The 23,611-nt window shown below is 43.7% G+C and overlaps 1 protein-coding gene across 1 annotated transcript in view; it reads left to right on the forward strand.

Annotated features, from left to right (window-relative positions):
• The window catches only part of Chp1 (calcineurin like EF-hand protein 1), a 35,345-nt gene that overhangs the window by 4,510 nt on the left and 7,224 nt on the right, over positions 1–23,611 (forward strand). Inside the window, exons 2-4 of the mRNA XM_028867976.2 lie at positions 5,910–5,982; positions 11,180–11,260; positions 17,110–17,237. Coding sequence (XP_028723809.1) covers positions 5,910–5,982; positions 11,180–11,260; positions 17,110–17,237 — 282 coding nt within the window. The remainder of the gene's footprint in view (positions 1–5,909; positions 5,983–11,179; positions 11,261–17,109; positions 17,238–23,611) is intronic.

A 23,611-nucleotide genomic window follows, 5' to 3' on the forward strand; every position in this document is an offset into this window, starting at 1 on the left:
CATACCAGATGTGGTAGTTTATTTTATGCCTGTAACCCCAGCACTAGGGAGGCTAAGATCAGAGGGTTATGAGTTCAAGACCAGACTAGACCGTATAGCAAAATTAGACTGTATAGCAAGATACTGTCCTTTTGCAGGCCAGATGGCTTCTCCGGTGAAGGTGCTTGACACCAAACCTGATGTCTCGAGTTTGATTCCCAGGACCTACATGGTGGAAACTATGGCATGTTGTCCTCTGACCTTCACATGTGGGCGGTAGCACAAAGGCATGTGGACACATGTGTGCACACATACACACGGCTATAATTTTTAAAATAAAAGGAAGGAGCTGGAGAGGTGGTTTAGCAGTTAAGAGTGCTTGCCGTTCTTACAGAGGACCCAAGTTAGCTCCCTGCACCCACATGTCAGCTCACTATTCTCTGTAACTCCCTTTTTTAGCCTCTGTTGGCACTAAGCGCACACACAAGCTACACATACATACATTCTAGCAAAATAAAATAAGAAAATAAATGAAAAGAAATAAATCTTACAGTCTCAAACAAACAAACTCAAGAGTTCAGATTTTGTACTGTAAACTTTCAAATTCACAGAAAAGTTGAGGTAAATGACCGCCAATACTTGTTTTATTTACATTTGTTGTTATAGTTTTGCCACGTTTGCTTTCTGTGTCTATTTCCTGTTCATTAATCTGTTTATGTATTTATTTTGGTGTAAGGGACTGAACCTAGCATCTGGCTTTTATGAATACTTGGTAGAAAGGGATGTACCCTTGAGCTCCACCTCGAGCCCTGATTTTGTTTTGTTTTTGTTTTTGTTTTTGTTTTGAGACAGGGTCTTACTGTCACCCTGGTTGTCCTGGAACTCACAGTACTTTACTTTACCCTTACTTTCCTGTGCTGTGTAGGAAGAGGGAAACGGTTGATAACCTCAGTACTGTCACGGTTCCTAGGAACGTTGAGAGTGATTTTCTGTCACCTGCCGTCAGTAATAGTAAAGGTCGCCTGTTCTGAGAAGGTGCATTTTGTCTGTTGTTTGGTTGGGTCACTTTCTTCTTTTCTTGGGCTGGGGTTGGAAGCCATTCCATGAACATGCTCTGAAGTATTTCGACTGATGTCCATCCCCGGCTTGTTTTAGAAAATACCTTTTTGGTCACTTTTTGTTATTTTTCTAGATGGGGTTTCTCTGTGTAGACCAGGCTGGCTTCGAACTCAGATTTACCAGCCTCTGCCTCTCAGAGTGCTGGGATTAAAAGCGTGCTCCACTACCACCCAGTGGTCTCCTTTAATTCTTAAGAGAATAGGTTCGATCTTAAAGTCCTTATATTGGAGAAACGTTGGGGTATGAAGCATTCAAAGGAAGGCTAGAGGAGCAGGCTCAGCTCTACAGTTTGCCCCAGAGGTGCTCTTGCCTGCGGTTGTATGCTTTAACCCAGGTTGTCCTCATCATTAAGATAGGCTCTAAGTGATAGCAAAATAATTTCACCTATCTTTAACTTCTCATGCTTCCCCCTGCCAGTCCACGTTGGTGCTTTCATGTCCGTGAAATACCTTCCTTCCCTGAACACGAGGCAGAAATGATAGGAAGCTCTGAACTCAGGGTTAACAGGGTCTTTTCATTCGTCATATAAAATAATTACCCTGCATGAGCAGGGTAGACTACAGCTACCTTTATTCAGGACATAGTCATAGTCACAGTCTATTCTAAGGGAAGTTGTTGACTCCTAAGATCTTTGCGTTTCCAGCAGTGTTAAGGTTTTAGGTGCCTGTCTGGTTAGTTTAGCCACTTCAGTGAGTTTAGTTTTACTAAATAAGGAAACATGTCCTGCCTTTATTCCTGGCAGTTCTAGTACTTTTATGCACGTGGATTGTGTAGCTCTTTTAAAGGTAGATGAAGCCAATGTGGTGGTCCACATGTGTAATACTAATGCTCTGGAAACTGAGGCAGGTTGCAAGTTTAAGGATAGCCTGTGTGAAAGAATGAGTTCACAATCAGCTCTACACTTTGATACACACTGAAGGTTGTTTTATGTTCTTTGTCCCAGTGGACTTAGCACCCTTTTTTGTTTGTTTGTTTGTTTGTTTGTTTGTATTGTTGTTTGAGACAGGATTTCTCTGTGTATCCCTGGCTGTCCCGGAACTCCCTCTGTAGAAAGGATGGCCTCGATCTCAAGAGATCCACCTGCCTTTGCCTCCCGAGTTAGCACCTTAATATTTACAAAGCTGTGTTTAATTTTATCATTGTAACATTACATCCAAAATATAGGTGATAGGTTCAGATATGAGCATACTGAGAATGTTAATAGTTGCCATTTTCTAACGTTTTGCCATTGATTCCCATATAGGCAAGTTTGTCTTGAAGGTAGCAGTTTCTTATTTTTTAAAGCTACTTTTGTGCATACTCCCCCCACCCCCCAGACAGGGTTTCTCTGTGTAGTTTTGGGCCTTTCCTGGAACTCACTCTGTAGACCAGGCTGGCCTTGAACTCACAGAGATCTGCCTGGCTCTGCCTCCCAAGTGCTGGGATTAAAGGCATGCACCACCACCGCCTGGCGCTTACTTATTTTTTTATATATCGGCAAATTATGACTTCCAAAAGCTATAAACTTTTTTTTTATAAAATATGGAGTGTAATAACACAAGTCCTTACCAAAGGAGTTTTAAAAATACATACATACTACAAGAGGGCTTTTATATTCTTCTATAATAATGATCTAATAATTCATTTATTAGTTTTAGGAGTTGGATTAGATTGTGACATATGCCTTAATTTAAAAATTGTATAAATCTCTCTATACACACACAAATACATACACAAGAAATTCCAGTAAGGGTCACAGTAAACTATTCATTTCATGGTTTTAGCATGGGAGATTGGGGACTTGGATGTTAGGAAAATTACATTGTATATTATTTTGTTCCATTTACATCTTATCATGCATATAACATTAAAATAATATATAAATATAAAATACTCTAAATTGATATGTTAAAGTTAATACAAAAAGAAATATAATTTGATCATTCCTCATCTTAGCCAATCTGAAATGTGAGACTCTGAACACTAAAACTGACCTAGTGAACTAAACATTATATGTACTTAAAACTCCGTAGGGGCTATTGCAGAGCCCAGTGGGTAAGGGTGCTTGCTCTCCAAGCAGGACCTCAGTTCCAGTCCCCAGCCTCATGGAGAGGCAGGCATGCCTGTAACTTCAGCACTGGGACGTAGAGAGAGTCAGATACCTGGAGCTCACTGGTCAAGCAGCTGGGCTGGCCAATTAGTGGGCTTCCATTCTCTCTTAAGAGACTCAGTTTCGAGGCAGCTGGTTGGAGGGTGATAGAGGAAGACACCTGAAGTCCTGCTCTGGCTTTTACCTGTGTGTGCATGGGTACATGTACTCTCGCACACACTACACGTACTGTACATACTACACACAGAGAGAGTAGTGTAAAAATAAGTAAAACCAGGATGGAAAAGATGGCTCAGTGGTTGAATGCACCCTGATCTTCCAGAAGGCCCGAGTTTGGTTCCTAGCACCCATTGTTGGATGGGCTCACAACCACTGTAGCTCTAGTTCCAGGGTATCCAATTCCTCTGGCTTCTGAGAACATCAGCACTCACTTGCACAGACCTAGAAACATAATAAAAAAAAAATAAACATATTTCTAAAATACTCAACACCAATATGAAAGATTATCAACTACTAATTGAAAATTAAGCTATTAGGGACTGGAGAGATGGCTCAGCAGTTAAGAGCACTGGCTGCTCTTCCAGAGGTCCTGAGTTCAATTCTCAGCACCCACATGACAACTCACAACTGTCTGTAAGTCCTTTTCCGAGGGATCTGACACCCTCACACAGACATACATACAGGCAGAACACTAATGTACATAAAATAAAAATAAAATTAAGCTATTGGATCTAAGTACACAAATGATATTAGACTGTATATTAAAGAAATGGAAAAGAATGTTGAGATGGTAAACACAGGTTTCTTTTTTCCAAACTTTTTGGGAAATGTAGTTATTCTTTAACCGACTTATTAGTTTTGTTCAACTAAGGAATTTATTACAAGAGTGGCCTTTGAGGCCAGATGCCAGGCCTGGATAAATTGATCAGATTCCTAAAGAAAGCAGCTGTGACTGGCATGGTCAGGAAAGTAGAGAGGAGTTAGCATAACAGTATAATCTACCCCTCGAGGCTCTCCTGAAGGGATGCTGAGGTGAAGCTAACAGTTAGCTTGGTGTGCCTTCCAAACGCCAGGCATTTCCTCTCAGCCTCTCCTCACAATCCCATTCCCCTACACCCTGTGGTACCATGGCTGTCATAGTGTGTACCCTTTGCACGGAGGCCCCACCGGAGGCCTTTAGCTGCCGCCGTACCCTGCTTGTTCTGCCTGAAGGGGGGCAGTTATAGCTCCTTCTCTGCTCACTCTCTCTCTGCACACTTGAGTTCTTAGTTCTCCACTTGAGAGATGAAGCTAGAGCCGAAGAGGTCACAACTGCCCGGTGTGTCCTCTTGTCTCGGCCTGATCACTCACTTCCTGTTTCACCTCCTGCCTGTTTACTTTACTTCATTGTTCCTAATACAGCAAGTCCAGTGCTGTTGCTTGACTTCAGGAGGACAACCACCAGAACCACACTTAACCCTTAATGCCTGCCTAACAGGTGCAGCTGAGACGAAGTCAGAAATTGTTGCCTACTGGGGCGGTAGTCTTTTCTCCCGTGGTCCTGTTCTATCCTCTTGCCTCCGACCTGCCGGCAGACTACACTGCTTCCCAGAAATGCCTTTGCACTTTCATGCTTGTGTTACACACCTGCAGTTATAAACTGCTTTTAGCCGGCAGCTTGTGCTGGAGGTCACCGAGGTGATCCAAAATGAGGAGCAATTAGCTTCTCTTGTAGATATCATCTGGTCAGAGCATGGCCACTTTGTCCCAGCAAACAAGCTGATCCCAGGTTGTGGTGGTCTGTCACCTGATAAAGTCCTGAAAAAGTGACGACATTGAGGATGTTTGGTGAAGAAGGAAACTAGACTTTAAAAACAGAATTGTTTGATGTGCCCCCAATATTTAGTTCAGCATTATCTACTTAGAAATTCCAGTCTGAAGAGCCAAACTAGCTAATAGGTTTGGATTTTTTTTTTTTTTAACTTTAGCTTTATTTCATTTGGTGTGTGTGTGTGTGTGTGTGTGTGTGTGTGTGTGTGTGTGTGTGTGTTTATTTATTTATTTATTTGGTTTTTCGAGACGGGGTTTCTCTGTGTAACAGCCCTGACTGTCCTGGAACTCACTCTGTAGACCAGGCTGGCCTTGAACTCATAGAGATCCGCCTGCCTCTGCCTCCTGAGTGCTGGGATTAAAGGTATACACCACCACTCAGCAATTGTTTTCTTTTTTTTAGAAAAAGATTTTTGTGTTTTTTATGGCATGAGTGTGTGTGTGTGTGTGTGTGTGTGTGTGCGCGCGCGCTCTCGAGTGTGTGTGTGCTGGAAATGATACACCTATACTTTTGGTTGGGTTTGTTTGTTTGTTTGTGTTGTTGTTGTTGTTGTTTGAGACCGGGTTTGTCTGTGTAGCCCTGGCTGTCCTGGAACTCACTCTGTAGACCAGGCTGGTCTTGAACTCACAGAGCTCCATCTGCTTCTGCTTCCAAGTGCTGGGATTAAAAGCCTTTGTCACTACCACCCGGCCACCTACACTTCATTTTCAGAGCCAGCTTTCATTGCTTTTGATTTAGTTTCTTTTCCAGCTCCTCCTGCTCTTTAGTTTTTTGTTGTTTTAATTTGCTGTTTTGACATTCTAGAAAAAGTTGCCTGACTCCCATCTCTCCCACTGGAACATGTGATGGGCTGTGGGTGTAGTGTGAATACATGTCTACTGCTTTAAATGGGACTAACTTTGTGCTCTTCAGTTTCCCACAGTCAGATCACGCGCCTGTACAGCCGGTTCACCAGCCTGGACAAAGGGGAGAATGGGACTCTCAGGTGAGCACTCTTTCCCTCTCAGAAACCAAGAACTCCCTAGCAGCTGGCTTTATTCCAAGGGTAGGCATACTAAGTGTCTTGCATTTTGAGGGCAAGGACCATTTTGGACAGTGTCTACATATCGTTGGTCCACCGAGGAGTTAAATAAGCAGAACATTGATACTAACTCAAGGCGAGGCTTTTGCCACTTTATTCCAACTCTCTCTAGTTTAGAGGCTGCTCTTCCAGTCCTAGAACGTTTTTGTTTTTGTTTTTCAGGACAAGGTTTCTCTGTGTAGCCCTGGCTGTCCTGGAACTCACTTTGTAGACCAGGCTGGCCTCAAACTCAGAGAGATCCACCTGCCTCTGCCTCTCAAGCACATGCGCCAACACTGGCCGGCTGAATTAGGATTTTTGGGGTTTTTTTTTAAATGCCTTCTTTCTTCACAAGCATTTTCCCATGGCCCTTTCAAACACATTGGTTTTTATAAAACTGACCCATTCACGGCTTAGGTTACTCTTGTCTCTCATGACCCAACCCATAACTTAGGGAACATCACATTATGTTGATGCTAGACTAGGTGTTCAGTGTTTTGTTTAGACTGACGGTTCTCATCTGAAGGCTGACTTACCACCCAGGGACAAAGGTCTAGAGGCAGTTTTGATGGTCATGATTGGGAAGCGCTGCTGAGATGATGTAGTCAGCTGTCCTTCAGTAGCACCGTGACCAAGAACCATGCTGCACTAGGGCTGGAGGGATGGCCCAGTGGTTAAGAGCACACGCTGATTTTGCAGAGGACCGGAGTTCTGTTCTGACACCCACATCAGTCTTCTTACAACTGCCTGTAGCTACAGCTGCAGAGGATCCAATACCCTCCACACCTCTGTGGCCACCTGGGTATTAAGACAAGAGATGGGTCAGGCTTGGTGTTGAACATCTGTAATTCCAACTTGAGGAGTTGAGGCAGCCTGGGTTCACTATGTAGCTATTACATAATAAGGCCCTAGCTTTAAAAAAATAAAAAAAAAAAGCTGGTATTAAAAGATAGGATTTAGGGGCTGGAGAGATGGCTCAGAGGTTAAGAGTCCTGAGTTCAGTTCCCAGCAACCACATGGTGGCTCACAACCATCTGTAATGAGATCTGGCGCCCTCTTCTGTATGCATAATAAATAAATAAATCTTTAAAAAAAAAAAAAGATAGGATTTAGGTCCTTATGACATTAGAATTCCATGCTTAGGTCCCATTATAGAGTATGAACTGATTCTGGCTAGATTGTATACCCTACTTGATACTACGTCTGTTATTTATAGGTATGTGCTTTCAGATAAAATTAATGTTGTTAGGTTATTGAAATATGTGATCATAGAATTCAAAAATAAGCCTTTGTTTTCATGTAAAAGTGTGGGTTTTTAATATATACTTTATTTTTATTTCATGTTCAATGGTGTTTTGCCTGCATGTATGTCTATGTGAAGGTGTCAGACCCCCTGGAACTGGAGTTACAGACAGGCGTGAGCTGCCATGTGGGTGCTGGGAATTGAACCCAGGTCCTCTGGAAGACCAGCAAATGATCTTAACTGCTGAGCCATCTCTCCAGCCCCGAGGATTATTTTTCACCCTCTTGTTAGACAAGAGGAACTACATTTTGTTGGGCAGATAGACAAATTATGTAATCCACAATCCTGTTCTCAATGAGGCATCACGGTGGGCCCTCCAGCTGTTAATACCTGGCCCGTTATGCACCACAAGAATGGAAAAAGATAATACTTACGGGTTCCAAAGACTTTACTAAATCACCACATAAGTGGATCAGGTTTACCGGACAAGGATTCAGAAGCCTTGTTTTTCCTGACAGTCCTGAGCAGGGACAGAAGTGGGGTTTATAAGCACAAAAATCACAAACATGTTGCTGAGTTACAGTTAAAGTGTTCACCAGTCAGGATTTAGAGATTAGGGGCTACCTTGAGTGGTCCATGATTGGCAACCCACAAACAATGCAAGCCTTTCAGTCCAACCAATCAGATTCATTTGTTCCTTCTTTTGTTAGGAACAACCATAATGTTTCTAGAGAACTAAAGATGCATAACAACTATTCCTATGGTTTAGGGAGGAGGTTAGTCAGCCATTAGAAGTTCTCAGCTCCTCTAGTACTTGGGAACCTGAACTTTATTTCACCCTATGGGTAAATGGAGTCTGAAGTCAAAATGGTAGTATTTAAGCCAAGATACTTTTGCTTGCTCCCTTCAGAGGTCAGAGACAACTTGAAAAAGTTGACTCTGTGAGGACTGGAGCAATTTAGAGCAGTTGTTGCTCCCCCCCCCCCCCCAGTTGAGGACCAGACCCAGGGCCTTGCGCTTACTAGGCAAGTGCTCTACCGCTGAGCTAAATCCCCAACCCCAAATTTTTGTTTTGTTTTTGTTTGTTTTTTGAGACAGGATTTCTCTCTGTAGTTTTTGGTGTCTGTCCTGGATCTCACTCTGTAGACCAGGCTGGCCTCGAACTCACAGAGATCCGCCTGCCTCTGCATCCCAAGTGCTGGGATCAAAGGTGTGTACCATTGCCGCCACCACCAGTTGTTGCTCTTGCAGGGGACCTGGGTTCGATTCCCAGCACCTAATGGGTGGGTCATAACCAGGTGTAACTCTAGTTCCAGGGGATCTAATGCCCTCTTCTGACCTTCACAAGTTCCAGGCATGCAAGTGGTACACATAGATATACATAGGTAAAACACAAGTCAAAACAAAAGAACCTAAAAAGAGTTGGCTCTCCCTGGAGATTAAACCTAGTCTTAATGGCAAATGCTCTATCTGATGAATCATCTCTTGTATATTTCATTGTTACTGCTCCCACCCCCCCACCTCATGTATGGATGTGCCCGTGTGTATGCACGAATTTATGTATGGATGTGCATACACTTGTCTATATGTGGATGTAGAATTCATAGGTCATAGATCCACATTGGGTGGGTGTCTTCTTTCCCCTCTTCCTTTTTATTTATTTATTTTTTTTTTTTTACAGAGTTCTCACTACTTAGCCTTGGCTGGCCTGGAACTCACTATGTAGACCAGGCTGGCCTCCAACTCCCAAGATCTGGCTACCTCTGCCTCATCATCCTTAGTGCTGGGATTAAGACATGAGCTACCTGGCCCAGCCAATCTTAATTTTTGAGACAAGGTCTTACTGAATCTCTAATCTGATTGGCCAGTGAGTTCCAGGGATCTGCCCTCTCCATCTCTCCAGTGTGGGGATTACCGATGTGCGCTGCCACACCTGGCTTTTTTACAGTGCTGGGATCTGAACTCAGGTTCTTATGCTTGTAAGGCAGGCACTTTACTGACAGAGCCATCTAACCAGGCCCTGCTGTTCTTTTGTTTTGTTTTTGGAGACGGGTTACGTGTATCCCTGCTGCCCTTGAGTTATTACATAACCAAGGGTGACTTAGAACTTGTGATCCTCCTACCTCCACCTTCCTTTTGTTGCAACTTCAGGCGTGTGCCATTTGCCTGATTTGTGTGGTGCTGGGATTGGACCCGCGATTTCTTTCACGATATTCAAACACTCAGCTGGGCTGTGTCCCCAGCTCCAGTCTTAATTTCTTCAGTCTCTTTTGATCTCTAGCAGTCTTCTACCGCTTGGGTGGGGTTGTGCTTAGGATCGAACATGGGGCCTCATTTACTGAGCTTGTGCTCACTGACAGAAACCCTCGCTCTTCTTCCCTGTCCGCCGTGACACTGATACTTTGGAAGATTAAATCATGGACAGCTTTGTATTCTTCACAGAGAATAGCAAAGAAGTTTAGAGAAATATGGAGACAGTAGTGTTCAAAAAGTTTAACGTGGGCTGAATGTGGTAGTACATGCCTGGTGTCCTAGTACTCAGAGGCTGAGGCAGGAAAATCGTGTGTTCAGGCTGGCGCACTGCAGAGTTAAGTTCAGGGCCATCCTCAGCTACCATGCCATGATAATAATAATAATAATTAAAAAAAACGATATGGGGCCAGGCAGCAGTGGCGCATGCCTTTAATCCCAGCATTTGGGAGGCAGAGCCAGGGGTATCCTATGAGTTCAAGGCCAGCCTGGTCTACAGAGTGAGATCCAGGACAGGCACCAAAGCTACACGGAGAACAAAAAACAAAGAAACCCAAAAAACAATATGGGAAACTTTTTTTAACAACAAAAAACATATTTTGACTTGAAGTCTTGGATTTGAACCATTTCTGCCCTTTAGTTGTGGCAAGGGCAAGTTACTTTGTCTCTCTAATTCAATTTCCTCAGCTCTACAAGGGCACAGATAAAGCATGGCATGAAAAAAAGAGTGATACTGTATCAAGTTGGAGCAGCACAGGATGTATGTATAATGAATGGTATCACAGCCACCATGTTATGTGAAGCTGACTGCTCTTACCATGTTCAAGGTTAAATCTTCTCCAGTTCTCGTCCATGAAAGGATTCTTTCCCTTTGTTTTTCTTTCTTTTTCTCTCTCTTTTTTTTGGGGGGGGGTTAGTTTTTTGGGAAAATATGTGAGGGTCTCACTCTAGTTCAAACTGTTCTAGAACTCACTCATAGCTCAGGCTAGCCTCCAAATTCTGGGACCATAGGTGTGAGCCACTGTGCCCTGTAGTTCTTTTCTTAAATGGAAACATCTCAAGAATTTCTTGCATTTTGCTGGGCAGTGGTGGTGCACACCTTTGCTCCCAGGTGGATCCCTGTGAGTTTAAGGCCAGCCTAGTCTACACAGTGAGTTCCAGGTTAGCCAGAGCTGTTACAGAGAAGCCCTGTCTTAAAAGGAGAGAGAGATTCTTGAATTTCTTAGGTGTTTTAGCCCTTCCCAAGCAAGCGTCTTCAGGCTGCTCCTACATTCAAGTTCTGTGGTAGATGATTGTGTGTACTTGCTGTTCACAGCACCAAACCTAATAACTACAAAATGGTAATGTCTAAGAAATCATTTACTAAGGAGCAGCTTACTATTTGCTCATTGTTTGGTTTATTGACATGACCTGTTTGCTGAACTTACTGGAATGTAGCAAGATTAAATCTTGCTTCATTCACACCTGAGTTGGTGCAAAACACATTTGGCAGATATTCTAGTGACTCGTATAATTTGCCACAGAAGTAATTCCAGGAGGCAATACTCTTACCGGGTTGTACTCTGTTGGATTTAAAGGAGTTCATGCCAAAGGCCAGTGGTCTCTAGCTTAAGGTGTTTCTCTTGGCAGCCGGGAAGATTTCCAGAGGATTCCAGAACTTGCCATCAACCCCCTGGGGGACCGGATCATCAATGCCTTCTTTTCAGAGGGGTGAGTTGGGATGGCTGTTGTTGTTGGACAGCCCTTGGTCTTGGCTCCTTCCTTTGTAGTCTAGCCTACACAACTGCTAATGTAGAATAACTATAGTAGTAATAATAACAATGTATAATAGAATAATGATAGTTGTCATCTCAGAGCGTGGTTGTTCAGAGTTAAATTGGACATCCCTAATTTTCATATCTAGATTATCTCTTGTGTTCTACCCACCTTGATTTTTTTCTTCTACTTCCTTTTGTGTCTGTGTGTGTGTGTGTGTGTGTGTGTGTGTACCACCTGTTTAGTGCCATCAGAGAGTATTAGATCTGCTGGAACGGGAATTGTGGAAGTCTAGTTCATAATTTACAACACATAACACATTATTGGCTATTAAAGTGTTGGACAATGCAGTCTGCATTTGTGGTCATTTGCTTCTCCCTTGATACCTCCTCCCCTCCAAGCTATTTCAGTTTTTTTTTCCTTTGTTTTTGAGATGGGAGCTTTCACTGTATAGTCCTAGGTGACCTGGAACTCATTACATAGACCAGGCTGGCTTCATACTTACAGAGTTCTGCACACCTCTGCCTCCTGATATTAAAGGTATGCCCTTCCATATACCTGCTTGCTTTTTTTTTTTTTTTTTTTTTTTTGGTGGGGCTGAGTCACAAGCATATGTATTGATATATGCTGGTCAAATGCTTTACCACTGAGCCATTTCCCTAGCCTCCTGCCTTGGTCCTCTCCCTCTCATATATATGAGATTACATATACACAGACATATAATACATGCACACATATTCTTTTGTTGTTGTTGTTTTTTTGTTTTTTTGTTTTTCGAGACAGGGTTTCTCTGTGTAGCTTTGCGCCTTTCCTGGAACTCACTTGGTAGCCCCAGGCTGGCCTCGAACTCACAGAGATCCGCCTGCCTCTGCCTCCCGAATGCTGGGATTAAAGGTGTGCGCCACCACTGCCCCGGCTGCACACATATTCTTTGTTCATATTATATATTACATAAATGTGTGTGTGTTCACATAATCCTATTTTTTAACTGTTTGTGGGTAAATTGCATTCATTTATCTCTGAATGCTTTGTATATGTTTGCTTAGAAGTTATCCCTTCTAAAATTTAATATTGATCACTTACAGAGCAGGATGATGGTGCATGCCTATAACATGAGCAGTTGGGAGGCTGACACAATAGATGGCTTCCAGTTTTGAAGATAGACTGGGCTGTAGAGCAAGACCTTGTCTCAGAAACAAAAGATGACGACGGTGACGATGATGATGATGAACTGCTAGCACTATCAGATAAAATGCCCAGATAGGAAATTTTATGATTCTGAATTGAGAACAAAGGAATTTGCTGTTGAGGTGATGGTGGCTGTCTTAGCTACTGTTTCTATTGCTGTGATAAAGCACTGTGACCAAAAGCAACCGATGGAGGAGAGGGTCTATTCCAGCTTACAGTTCAAAATCACAGTCCATCGCGTCATCGAAGGTCAGGAGAGGAACTCACGGTTGGAACCTGAAGGCAGGGACTGAAGTAGAACCGTGGACGAGTGCTGCTTACTAGCTTTCTCCCATGGCTTACTCAGCCTGTTTTCTTCCCCCTTCCCCACCCCCCACCACAATCAGAGTTTTTCTGTGTATCCCTGCTGTCCGGGAACTCGGAGATCTGCCTGCCTCGGCCTCTAAAGGCGTGAGCCACCACCAAGGCTTCATCCTGTTTTCTTATACTACCCAGGGGTAGCCCACCCACACTGTGCTGGGCCCTCCCACATCAATCACTAACTTTAAAAATACTTGGAAGGCATGCCTACAGGCCAGTCTAGGTTCTTTCTTCCCAGCTCTAGCCTATGTCAAGTTGATCTAAAAACTACCGGTACACACACGGTCCGGTCACACACGCCAGCAAAACACCCATACACATAAAAGGTTTTGTTTTTGTTTTAATTGAATAAGAAAACTCAAGCCAGTTAGATCAGGAAGGGTGGCAGGAATCAGTCAGACCAAGACACACTCCATTCAGAGTCCTGTTGAACCGAGCACTCTTCTGTTCTCCTTCCCTTCCTCCGTTCCTGCCTCCTGAAGCACTGTGGTCAGGAGTGCTTTGAGAGCCTGCAGAGCGCTGCACCCCGTCCACAGATGTGCCTTACACACAGACCGCTCACAGTGGAAAGTCCATTCACTAGAGTCATCTCGGGAACTTCTTTTCCCAAGCTCCTCAGTCGCCGTCAATTACTTGGAGAAATATCCTGTAGAAGTCGTCGTCTCTTTTCTTCTTCTTCTTTTCTTCTTCTTTTCTTCTTCTTCTTCTTCTTCTTCTTCTTCTTCTTCTTCTTCTTCTTCTTCTTCTTCTTCTTCTTTCTTCTCCTCCTCCTCCTTTTTTTCTTATTCTCATTCTTATCCTTATTCTTCTTCACATGTGTTTATTTTGTGTGTATGTAAATTAAAGAGCAACTTAACTTTCAGGACTCAGTTCTCATTTGCACCAGTTGGATTCTGGGGAATGCACTCAGATTGTCAGGCTTGGCAAGAGCCTGGCCCCTGGAATTGCTCTGGAAGTCTGTTTGGAAAGGCAAAGCTGTCTTTCCTCTACTCTGTTTACTACCTGCCATCTTCTCCGGTCCTCTGCAGCCGGGCATAGGCAGCCTGTGCGGCCTCCTGTCCTTACCAGACATGCTGCTTACCTCCCAGGCTTGTATTTTTCCTCTGTCCTAAAGAGGGAGGGTTTTCTTTTCTTCAGGTTGAAATTTGATAGTAGAACCTGGATGTTTGGTTCTCTGTTATATAGACATTGTGTGATAACATCCCCCAGGTACTCCATGTTGCTTGGTTGCACAGAGCCTCCATGTTGGTACAGATACCATCCTACTCCATGAGGAGTGTGGCTTCCTGAGGGAAGCAAAGCTCACCCTTTTGAGTTAGCCTTCCCTTGATCTCTCCCGATAGTAGGTCTCTGAACTGTGTCTGCCTGACACTTAGAGACACTATCTGTCACATCTACATGAAGAGACCGAAGGTTATTTAAACTCTGTTTTATTTTTGAAACATAGTCCCTTTTGCAGTACAAAATGAACTCAAGTTCAGAATCCCTTCTACTGCTGCCTCCTAAATGCTGGGATCACCCAGATAAGACTGGGATTTTGTTTTGTTTTGTTTTTGTTTTTTGATACAGGTTCTCACACTGTAGATTTGGCTGGCCTGGAACTATGTAGACCAGGCTAGCTTTGAATTTTTAGAGATCTGTCTGTCTCCAAGTGCTAGGATTAAAAGTGTATGCCACTATGCCTGGCGGAATGTTTTTAGGTAGCTCTGGGAAGCAGGTCACCTGAGACAGATAGGATTGTCTTAACTAAACAAGTCACATGGGTGACCCTGTATGTAACTGGTAAACAATTCATTTATTCAATATAGAATTATGTCATTTTTGTTGTTGCTATTTTATTTTTTTACTACATTCTCTCTCTCTCTCTCTCTCTCTCTCTCTCTCTCTCTGTGTGTTTTGTAGGCACACATACATGGAGGTGTGTGTGTGTGTGTGCGTGCGTGTGCGTGTGCGTGTGCGTGTGCGTGTGCGTGTGCGTGTGCGTGTGCGTGTGTGTGTGTGTGTGTGTGTGTGTGTTGTAGGCACACATACATGGAGGTGAAAGGACAACTCCCAGGAGTCAGTTCTCTTTCTACTGTGGGTTCTGGGGACTCAACTCAGTCCTCAGACTTAGCAGCAAATGCCTTTACCTGCTGAGGCTTCTCAGCTCAGCTGCCGTGAATTTCAGATCCTCCTCTCTCTACTCACTGAGTGGAGGGATTATGGGGATCCACCACTATGACCATGTGCTGAAGTTCAAACTCAAGGCTTTGTGCATGCTAGACAAGCATTCTATTGACTGAGCTACATCTTCAGCCTAAAACTACTTTTTTTTTTCTCACTATATAACTCTGACTGGCCTTGAACTTGAACTACCTAACTGCCTCCCAAGTGCTGCCATCCTCCTTTTTTTGAAACAGGGTCTTATGTAGCCCAGGCTGATCCCCAAATCTATGTAGTCAAGAATGACCTTGAACTTCCTGTTCTCATCTTCCTGCCTCATGAGTGCTGGGATTATAGGCATGAACCACTATACTCAATTTTATGTAGTACTAGGCGTTTAAGCACAGGGTTTCATGCATGTTAGGCAAATACTTTACCAACTAAGCTGTATCCCTAGCCCTTTTAGTTGTTGTTATTTTGTTTGATTGGTTTTGTTGTTCTTGTTTTGAGAAAAGGTACTGCTGGGCTGGAGAGATGGCTCAGAGGTTAAGAGCACTGGCAGCTCTTCCAGAGGTCCTGAGTTCAATTCCCATCAACCACATCGTGGCTCACAGCCATCTATAGTGGGATCTGATGCCCTATTCTGGCATGCAGGAATATATGCAGGCAGAACACTGTATATATAATAAGTAAATAAATCTTGGGGGCGGGGCGGAGTTCTGAGACAGGGTTTCTCTGTGTTGTTTTGGTGCCTGTCCTAGAACTCACTCTGTAGACCAGGCTGGCCTTGAACTCACAGAGATCCGCCTGGCTCTGCCTCCCAAGTGCTGGGATTAAAGGTGTGTGTCACCACCACCTGGCTGGCCTAGTATTCTTATGTGGCCTAAACTGGATTAAACTCAAAGCAGTCCTCTTGTCTCTGCCTCCTGGGTGCTGGGATTACAGGTTCTATTGCCATGCCTTACTGCAATGTTTATCTTTAGGGAGCCAGGCAGTGATGGGTATGCCTGTAATTTCAGCACTTGGGAGGCAGAGGCAGGAGTAGTTTCAAAAATTAAGGCCATCTTAGTATTCACAGTAAATTTCAGGCCAACCAGGATTACATGGTGAGATCCTGTTTCAACAAAACAAAGTATAGGGCTACTAGGGGCTGGAACGATGGATAATAAGTTAAAAACCCTGGTTGCTCTTCAGGAGGACCCAGGTTCAATTCCCAGCCCACACATGGAAGCTCACTCCTGTTCAGGGAATGGGTTGCTCTCTTCTAACCTTCACAGGCACCAGGCATGCAAGTGGTACACAGACATACATGCAGACAAAACACCCATACACATAAAAAACTTATTTTTTTAAAAAGAAAGAAAGGAAGGAAACCATAGGGCTGGCTCTATAGCTCAGTGGTAAAGTGCTTGCCTAGTGTAGCTGAAGCCCTGTGTTTGCTTCCCCAGCACTATAGGAGGAAGAGAGGGAGGAAAGCATAGCAAAGTTACTGGGCATGGTAATAGGCTTGTGCCTGTTAGCCTAGCGCTTGGGAAGTGGAAACAGGACCGCTGGGAATTCAGAGCCAGGCTGGCTACAGTGTCAGACTGTCTCAGAATAAGTAAACAAGCAAGACTTTTTAGAATATCTTTAGGCATACCTTATTGTATTAACATGGTGGCTGTTCCAGAATGCAAAGCAGAGAGAGTTTTATCCTGTGTGGTGCTGGCCCTACTCTACATCTGATTTTTGGAAAAGATAAGTAAATTCAGTTGATAACTGTGACCATGGCTACGTACTCTCCTTCTTTCAGCCTAGTTAATCATTTAATGAATGAGAACAATATACCACTTTGCGGGGTTGGGGTGAGGCTTCTGGACGGAGAGACTGTGCAAGCCCTGAGGTGCAATGCATGCATATGGAAAGAAAGTTGTTATATGGACTTTCAGGCTAACCAGGCCCGAGGGGTGGGCCATTTCCTGTGTCCATCATAAACAGTCACCATGAATCAATATAGTTTAGTGGCAGAGTACTTACCTTCAGTTTGATCCCTAGACACTGTTAAAAAAAAAACAACATACAAACAGAAGAGCCCACCCCGATTGACATGGTGTTCTGTTCTATTTCCTAATCAGAGAGGACCAGGTAAACTTCCGAGGATTCATGAGAACTTTGGCTCATTTCCGACCCATTGAGGATAACGAAAAGAGCAAAGATGTGAATGGACCTGAACCACTCAACAGCCGAAGCAACAAACTGCACTGTAAGGAGCATCCGTTCTGTGGCTTAGCATATTTCCTCCTCTCCCCCATCATCTGTGTGCTCATTTACCCTTTCAACATTTATTTTTTTTTTTTTTTTTTTTTTTTTTTTTTTTTTTTTGGTTTTTCGAGACAGGGTTTCTCTGTGTAGCTTTGCGCCTTTCCTGGAACTCACTTGGTAGCCCAGGCTGGCCTCGAACTCACAAAGATCCGCCTGCCTCTGCCTCCCGAGTGCTGGGATTAAAGGCGTGCGCCACCACCGCCCGGCCCCTTTCAACATTTATAAAAGCAGTCCATGGAGCCAAGCTGAGTTGGAATTCCCAGTTTACCTTTTTTTGCCTATGAGACTTTGGACAGGTTACCTGAGGTCTTTGGGCTGCAGTTTTCTCTTGTGTGAAATGAGATATTAAGGGCTTTTATACATCATTTCCGTAGCTCATTCAGAGATTTTGGTTGCTGCTAGAGACAGGATCACATGTTTCCTAGGCAAGCTAAGGCTGCCTTAAATTCCTAATTCCATTGTCTCCACCTCCCATGTATGAGATTACTGGCATGTACCACCACACCTTATTTTTGAGGGGCTTAGGGTAAAGCCCAAGGCATAAAGTGTGCCAGACAAACACTCTTACTACTGAGCCACATCTGTAGTCCCCACTAAGAGATTCTTCCTGTTGTGAGAATTAATATATGTCAGGTGCTTTCCACGGCCCCTTGTATATACGCTAAGTGTTACCTGCTCTTATAGTGGAGTATCTCTCGTAGGCCAGGCACTGTAGAAGGTACTAGAGTGACAGCAGGGAGCATGGGAGCAAGGCCCAGGCCCTGCCTGTGAGACAATGCTGATAATCTCCATCTGTTCAGGAATTGGTGGCTTCTGCATTTGACAGAAGTTCCAGTAACACACAGGCAATGTTTCATTTCCTGTGCCTCTTGCCTCTTGCCTCCTTTCTTTAGATACCAGATTTCCTTCTGCCCTTGTTGGCTATGGACTGGTGCCCGGTCCTTTACAACACTTTTCCAGGAAGTTGAAGTTGAATTTCTAGTTTTCTTTCAACACAAGTTGATATTGAAATTGTATGAAACTGATTGAGCCCAACTCTGCCTTGAAAGAATGCATGGGTGGTGCCCAGGAGTTTGTGCAGCCACAGATTAAATGGAGCCCGTGAAGATTTAAAGATCCTAGAAGGTTTTTAAATACTAGAACAGATACAAACAGGTTAGATTACATAATGCTACATTTCATATATTTGACAAATGCCCCATGAAGTTTTAGTTTGTGGCTATTGGCCTTTGTCTGCTCATCTTCTTGGGAGGAGTATGAGTTCCCTTTTGTTGGCATTTATGGCCAGTTTGAGAATCACTGAAGTGAATCTTGTTATTTAGGCCAGAGAAGATTCTTGAACAAAAGTACTAAATTACTGTTGAGCTTTACCACAACATTATAGTGCTTGACAAATGGCAGAAAATTTCAATAGAAACAAAGCTGAATACAGCAACAGAATTCTGTGCATTATCCTCATGTTTGTTATAGACTGCACTGGTGAGCCACATTTTCCTCCTTCAAGACCCAGTACTGTTTGCTTCATGCAAAGCCTTCTGTCTGTGGGTTGTTGGTGTTTTTATTTATTATGTTGTTTTTAATTGTTTTCTAGACAGTCTTACATTGTGGTCCAGGCTGGAACTCAGTGTGTAATCCTCCTCCCCTCGGCCTCCTGAGTGCCACCATGGCCAGCTTTGATTAGTGTTTTAGCAGATTTCTAGTGTATGCCCACCTGATGTTGATACTATATAGTAAGAATGGATTTGCCTGACTTGAGACCAGGAGTAAATGCATAATTGAAAAACCAGTTGTAGCATAGAATCCTAGGAAAGTACACATGGTTCACCATTTTCCTTTGCTTTAAGCTGCTTAAGCACTCGTTCTTAGTGACCTTGGGCCAGTAGGCCAGTAGTTGTGTACTTTTCCTTTTTTCCCAGACAGGGTTTCTCTAAATAGCCCTGACTCTCCTGGAACTCACTCTGCCCACCAGGCTGGCCTTGAACTCAGAGATCCACCCGCCTCTGCCTCCCTAGTGCTGGGATTAAGGGCGTGCACCACCACCACCACCACCACCACCACCACCACCACAACCACCACACCCAGCTTGGTAGTAGTTTTCTTGAGTGTGGGTCTGCTGATGGAAGTTGTATCTGCTTTTATTATACATTAAATAACAGGATGTGGTATTTGGTCAAAGAACAATCTTAAACCTAAAATTGATGCGGAGCACAGATGGTCAACTGAGAACCCGGCAATATGTGCATGTGAAACATCATCCATTTGTGTTGCATTCAGAGTCACAGGCACCTATCCAGTAGACATTTTGAGAAGAAGATCATTTTTTCTTTCCGCAGTCATGAATTCCTTTGTCTGTGGACCCAGGGTCTAGAAAGGATATTCTACAAGAACTTCAGAGAATTGCAGCTTCTCCTGAAGCAGCTTTGCCTATATATCAACATTGATATCTCTCTCCCTCTCTCCCTCTCCCTCCTTCCCTCCTTCCCCTCTCCCTCTCTCCTCCCTCTCTTTCTTTTTTTTTAAGGCAAGGTCTCACTATGTAGCCTTGGCTGGCCTGTAATTCCAAATTTAAGCTGGCCTCCAAACTTAGCAGAGACCTGCCTCTGCCTCTGAATTGTTAGGATTAAAGGCATGCACCACCATACCCTATTGAGACTCTTTTTTAAAAAACTGAACAAAACAAACAAACAAAAAAAAATGCTCACCAGAAACTGGAGACATGATTCACAGGTTAAAAGCACTAGCTATGAGGGCCAGTGGTGGCATACATCTTTGATCCCAGCACTCCGAAGGCAGAGGCAGGTGGATATCTGTGAGTCCTAGGACAGCCAGGGCTACACAGAGAAACCCTATCTAGAAAAAGAAACAAACAAAAGTAGTAGCTGTTCTTCCAGAGGACCCAGGTTCCATTCCCAGCACCTACAGGGCAGCTCACAACCATCTGTAACTCCATTCCCAGAGAAATCCAAGAGCCTTTTCTGGCCTCTTTGAGTACCAGACATGCACGTGGTACACAACCAAACATGCAGGGAAAACAAAACAAACCAAAAACCAAAAAACCCCACATACCTATTAAATAATAAACTTTTATTACTAAACAAAAATAGTTCTAGGGGCTGGAGAGATGGCTCAGCGTTAAGAGCACTGGCTGGTCTTCCAAAGTTCCCAGGTTCAATTTCCAGCACCCACATGACAGCTCACAACTATCTGTAATTCCAGTCCCAGGGGATCTGACACCCTCACACAGACATACATGCAGGCAAAACACCGGTACACATAAAGTAAAAATAAATAAATTATTAAAAAATTATCTTGTCTGGGCAGTAGTGGTGCATGTCTTTAATCCCAGCACTGGGGAGGCAGAGGCAGGAGGATCTCTGTAAGTTTGAGGCCAGTCTGCTCTACAGTGTTAGTTCCAGGACAGCCAGGGCTACAAAGAGAAACATTGACTTGAAAAACAAATAAATAAATGAATAGATACATAAAAATAAATTTTAAAAAGATCTCCTTGCCATTGTTTTACAACAATATGAGTATACTTAATAAACTATACTCTTAAAATAGTTAAGATTGCAAATTTTGTTATATTTTTTTACTATATACACAGAAAAAAAAATCAGTCAGTCATAGTTGTGTGTACCTATTATTCTGAATCCTTGGAGGATCACAAATTCAAAGCCAGATAAGCAACATATATATACTTTGTCTGAAAAAAACAAAAATCATTTAAAAAGGGCCAGGGACCTACAGCGAATGGTGGAACTTGCCTTTGGTAACAGCAGGCAGATCTCTGAATTCGAGGCCAGTCTGGTCTACATGATGAGTTCCTGGTCTGCCAGGGCTATGTAAGAGACCCTGTCTCAAAAACAACAACAAGGGTCAGACTTGGTGTTGACTGGGCGTGATGGCACAGGCCTATAGTCCAGCATTCAGGAGGCAGAAGCAAGCTAGTCTCTGTGAGGCCAGCCTAGTTTACCTAGTATATTCCAGGACAGCCAGAGCCACAAAGTGAGACTGTGTCAAACAAAACAAAACAAACATGTTTATTATAATGACTGATAGGCTTCGGTATCCTCAAAGTTCTAGTGTATCCCTGGGATACAAAATGAACTGCAGTTCCCAAAATTGTTCGTGTTAGCATACAGTGGGGTGGGGTGACAGCTATGCCCTTTCAGAATACTGTATTTTATTGCCACAGCTCAATACATTGTTTTAGGGCGGGGACAGAAGAAGACAGAGAGGTGGATGCAAACTGATCAAGATTGTTTGGGTTAGGAGAGGACCTAGTACCCGGGGAGTGTGGTCTGCAGAGTTCTCTTTCAGAAGCCTTAGATGGGATTGTTTCGAGGGCGGGGAGGTAAAGATGGGAACTGGAGGGGAGTAAAACTATTCTGTGTGGCGTAATACCGGGTATGCATTTGGCAAGACTCAGTCAAGTTTAACGTACACTGTGGACTTCGGTTAATACTAATGCACCACTAGTCCTGCTGATTTTATCAAATGTCCCATCCTAAGGCAGGATGGGAATAATACTAGAAACGTGGGTGGTGGAAAGGTCTGGGTCACATGGGAACTCTTTCCCCTTAGTCTTGGTTCGAAAGGATGAAACGATTTCTCTGAGTTTGCTGCTGCTGCTGCTGCTGTCCCCCCCCCCCCCACACACACACACTGGTCCTCCTCCTTTTTCATGGGGTGGACATGTTGTCACGAGTGCGTGTAAGTGAGGAGGCCAGAGCAGGGTGCTGGGGCTCTCTTCCTCTGTTCCTCTCTGCCTTCTTGCCTTGAGACAGGCTCTCACTGAACTGAAAGCTTGCTCTTCAGGCTGCTCTTGCTCTCTTGATTCATCGCCCCAACCCCTCCTCTTTAAAAAAATAAAAATCATTTTTACTTCTCTGTGTGTGTCCGTACACATGCACGTGTGTCTAGAACGTGTTGGGGCCCCTGGAACTGGAGGAAACCAGTGGATGGGAGCCTCCTAGTGTGTGTTTAGTTCTCTGGAAAAACAGTAAGTTCAAGGCCAGCCTGGGTTACATAAGACCCTATCTCTAAAAAACTTAAGTCGACTAAGATTGTAGGAGAATGCTCATTCCATTTGCCTAGTCAAGAGCACGATCAAGTATGACTTGAATCCCAACATTTGGGAGGCAGAACAAAAAATCTCTGTTAGTTCAAAGTTCAAGGCTAGTCTAGGCAACACTGAGACCCTGTCTCAAAAAACAGACAACAAACAAAAAAACTACAGAGGTGGCCCAGCAGTTAAGAGTACTCGCTGTTCTTCTTGAGGACCTAAGTTCAGCGCTCTTTTATTTATTTTATTTTTTCTTTTGAGACAGGGTCTCATGTAGCCTAGATTGGCCTAAAACTCCCTGTGTAACTGAGGTTGGGTATACGTTCCCGATCCTCTTGTCTCTACCTCTCAAGTTCTGGGGTTATAGGTGTGCATTACTCTGCCTAGCTTGGCAGTCCAGGCATGGTAGGTCAAGCCCATAGGCTGACGCAGGAAATTGCTGTGAATTTGAGGCCAGCCTGGGCCATGTAGTTCCAGGCCAGTGTAGGCTCTACAACAAGACCCTAGGTCAAAAGACATAATAAATAACCAGAAATCACAGTGGCTTACTTGAAGTAGTTTAAAACCAACCTGAATTCAGTTATGTAACAGTAACTTCAGTGAATTCATCTCTTATTCTTACAAAATCACCTAGTGTTCTCAAATTACCGTTCACACAGTAGGTCTTAAACAACATGGCAAAAAAACTGACTAGGTTTTACTCTTCTGAATTCTCTCTCATATATTGACATAAGCAAAGTTTTTGTGTAGCCTTTCTGAAAGAGAAAGGTAAGGCAGGCAGGGCAGGGACTGAGAGATGATGTGGGGCCTCAGGGCACTTGCTGCACCGTCTTGAGGACTGCAGTTTAGGTGCCCCATTTGAATGACAAGTCAGGTATACCGTCCACACCCATAATCCCAGCTCTAGACAGTGGGGTGGGGATTATAGACATCCGAGTCTTGTTGATTTTATTGAAAACTTCAGTCCTTGCTGGGCACTGGGATGCCTGTAATCCCAGCACTTAGGAGGTGAAATGGAAAGATCAGGAGCTCAAGGCCAGCTGTAGCTGATTATCAGGCTTAAGGCCAGCTTCAGCCACGTGAGAATTCTGTCTCAAAAAGCAAAAAGAGAAAGAAATCGCAGCTCCTTACTGAAGAAGAGTAGGACGGGAACTCTGACAGGTCTATATTGGGTATCTGTTTTCTGTCTCCTGTCTTTGTGTGCTCAGCTCCTTGAGAAAGGACAAAGTACTGCAATTTGCCCACTGACT

The sequence above is a fragment of the Peromyscus leucopus genome, chromosome 4 (genome assembly GCF_004664715.2).
Source record: "Peromyscus leucopus breed LL Stock chromosome 4, UCI_PerLeu_2.1, whole genome shotgun sequence".
Classification (NCBI taxonomy): Eukaryota; Metazoa; Chordata; class Mammalia; order Rodentia; family Cricetidae; genus Peromyscus; species Peromyscus leucopus.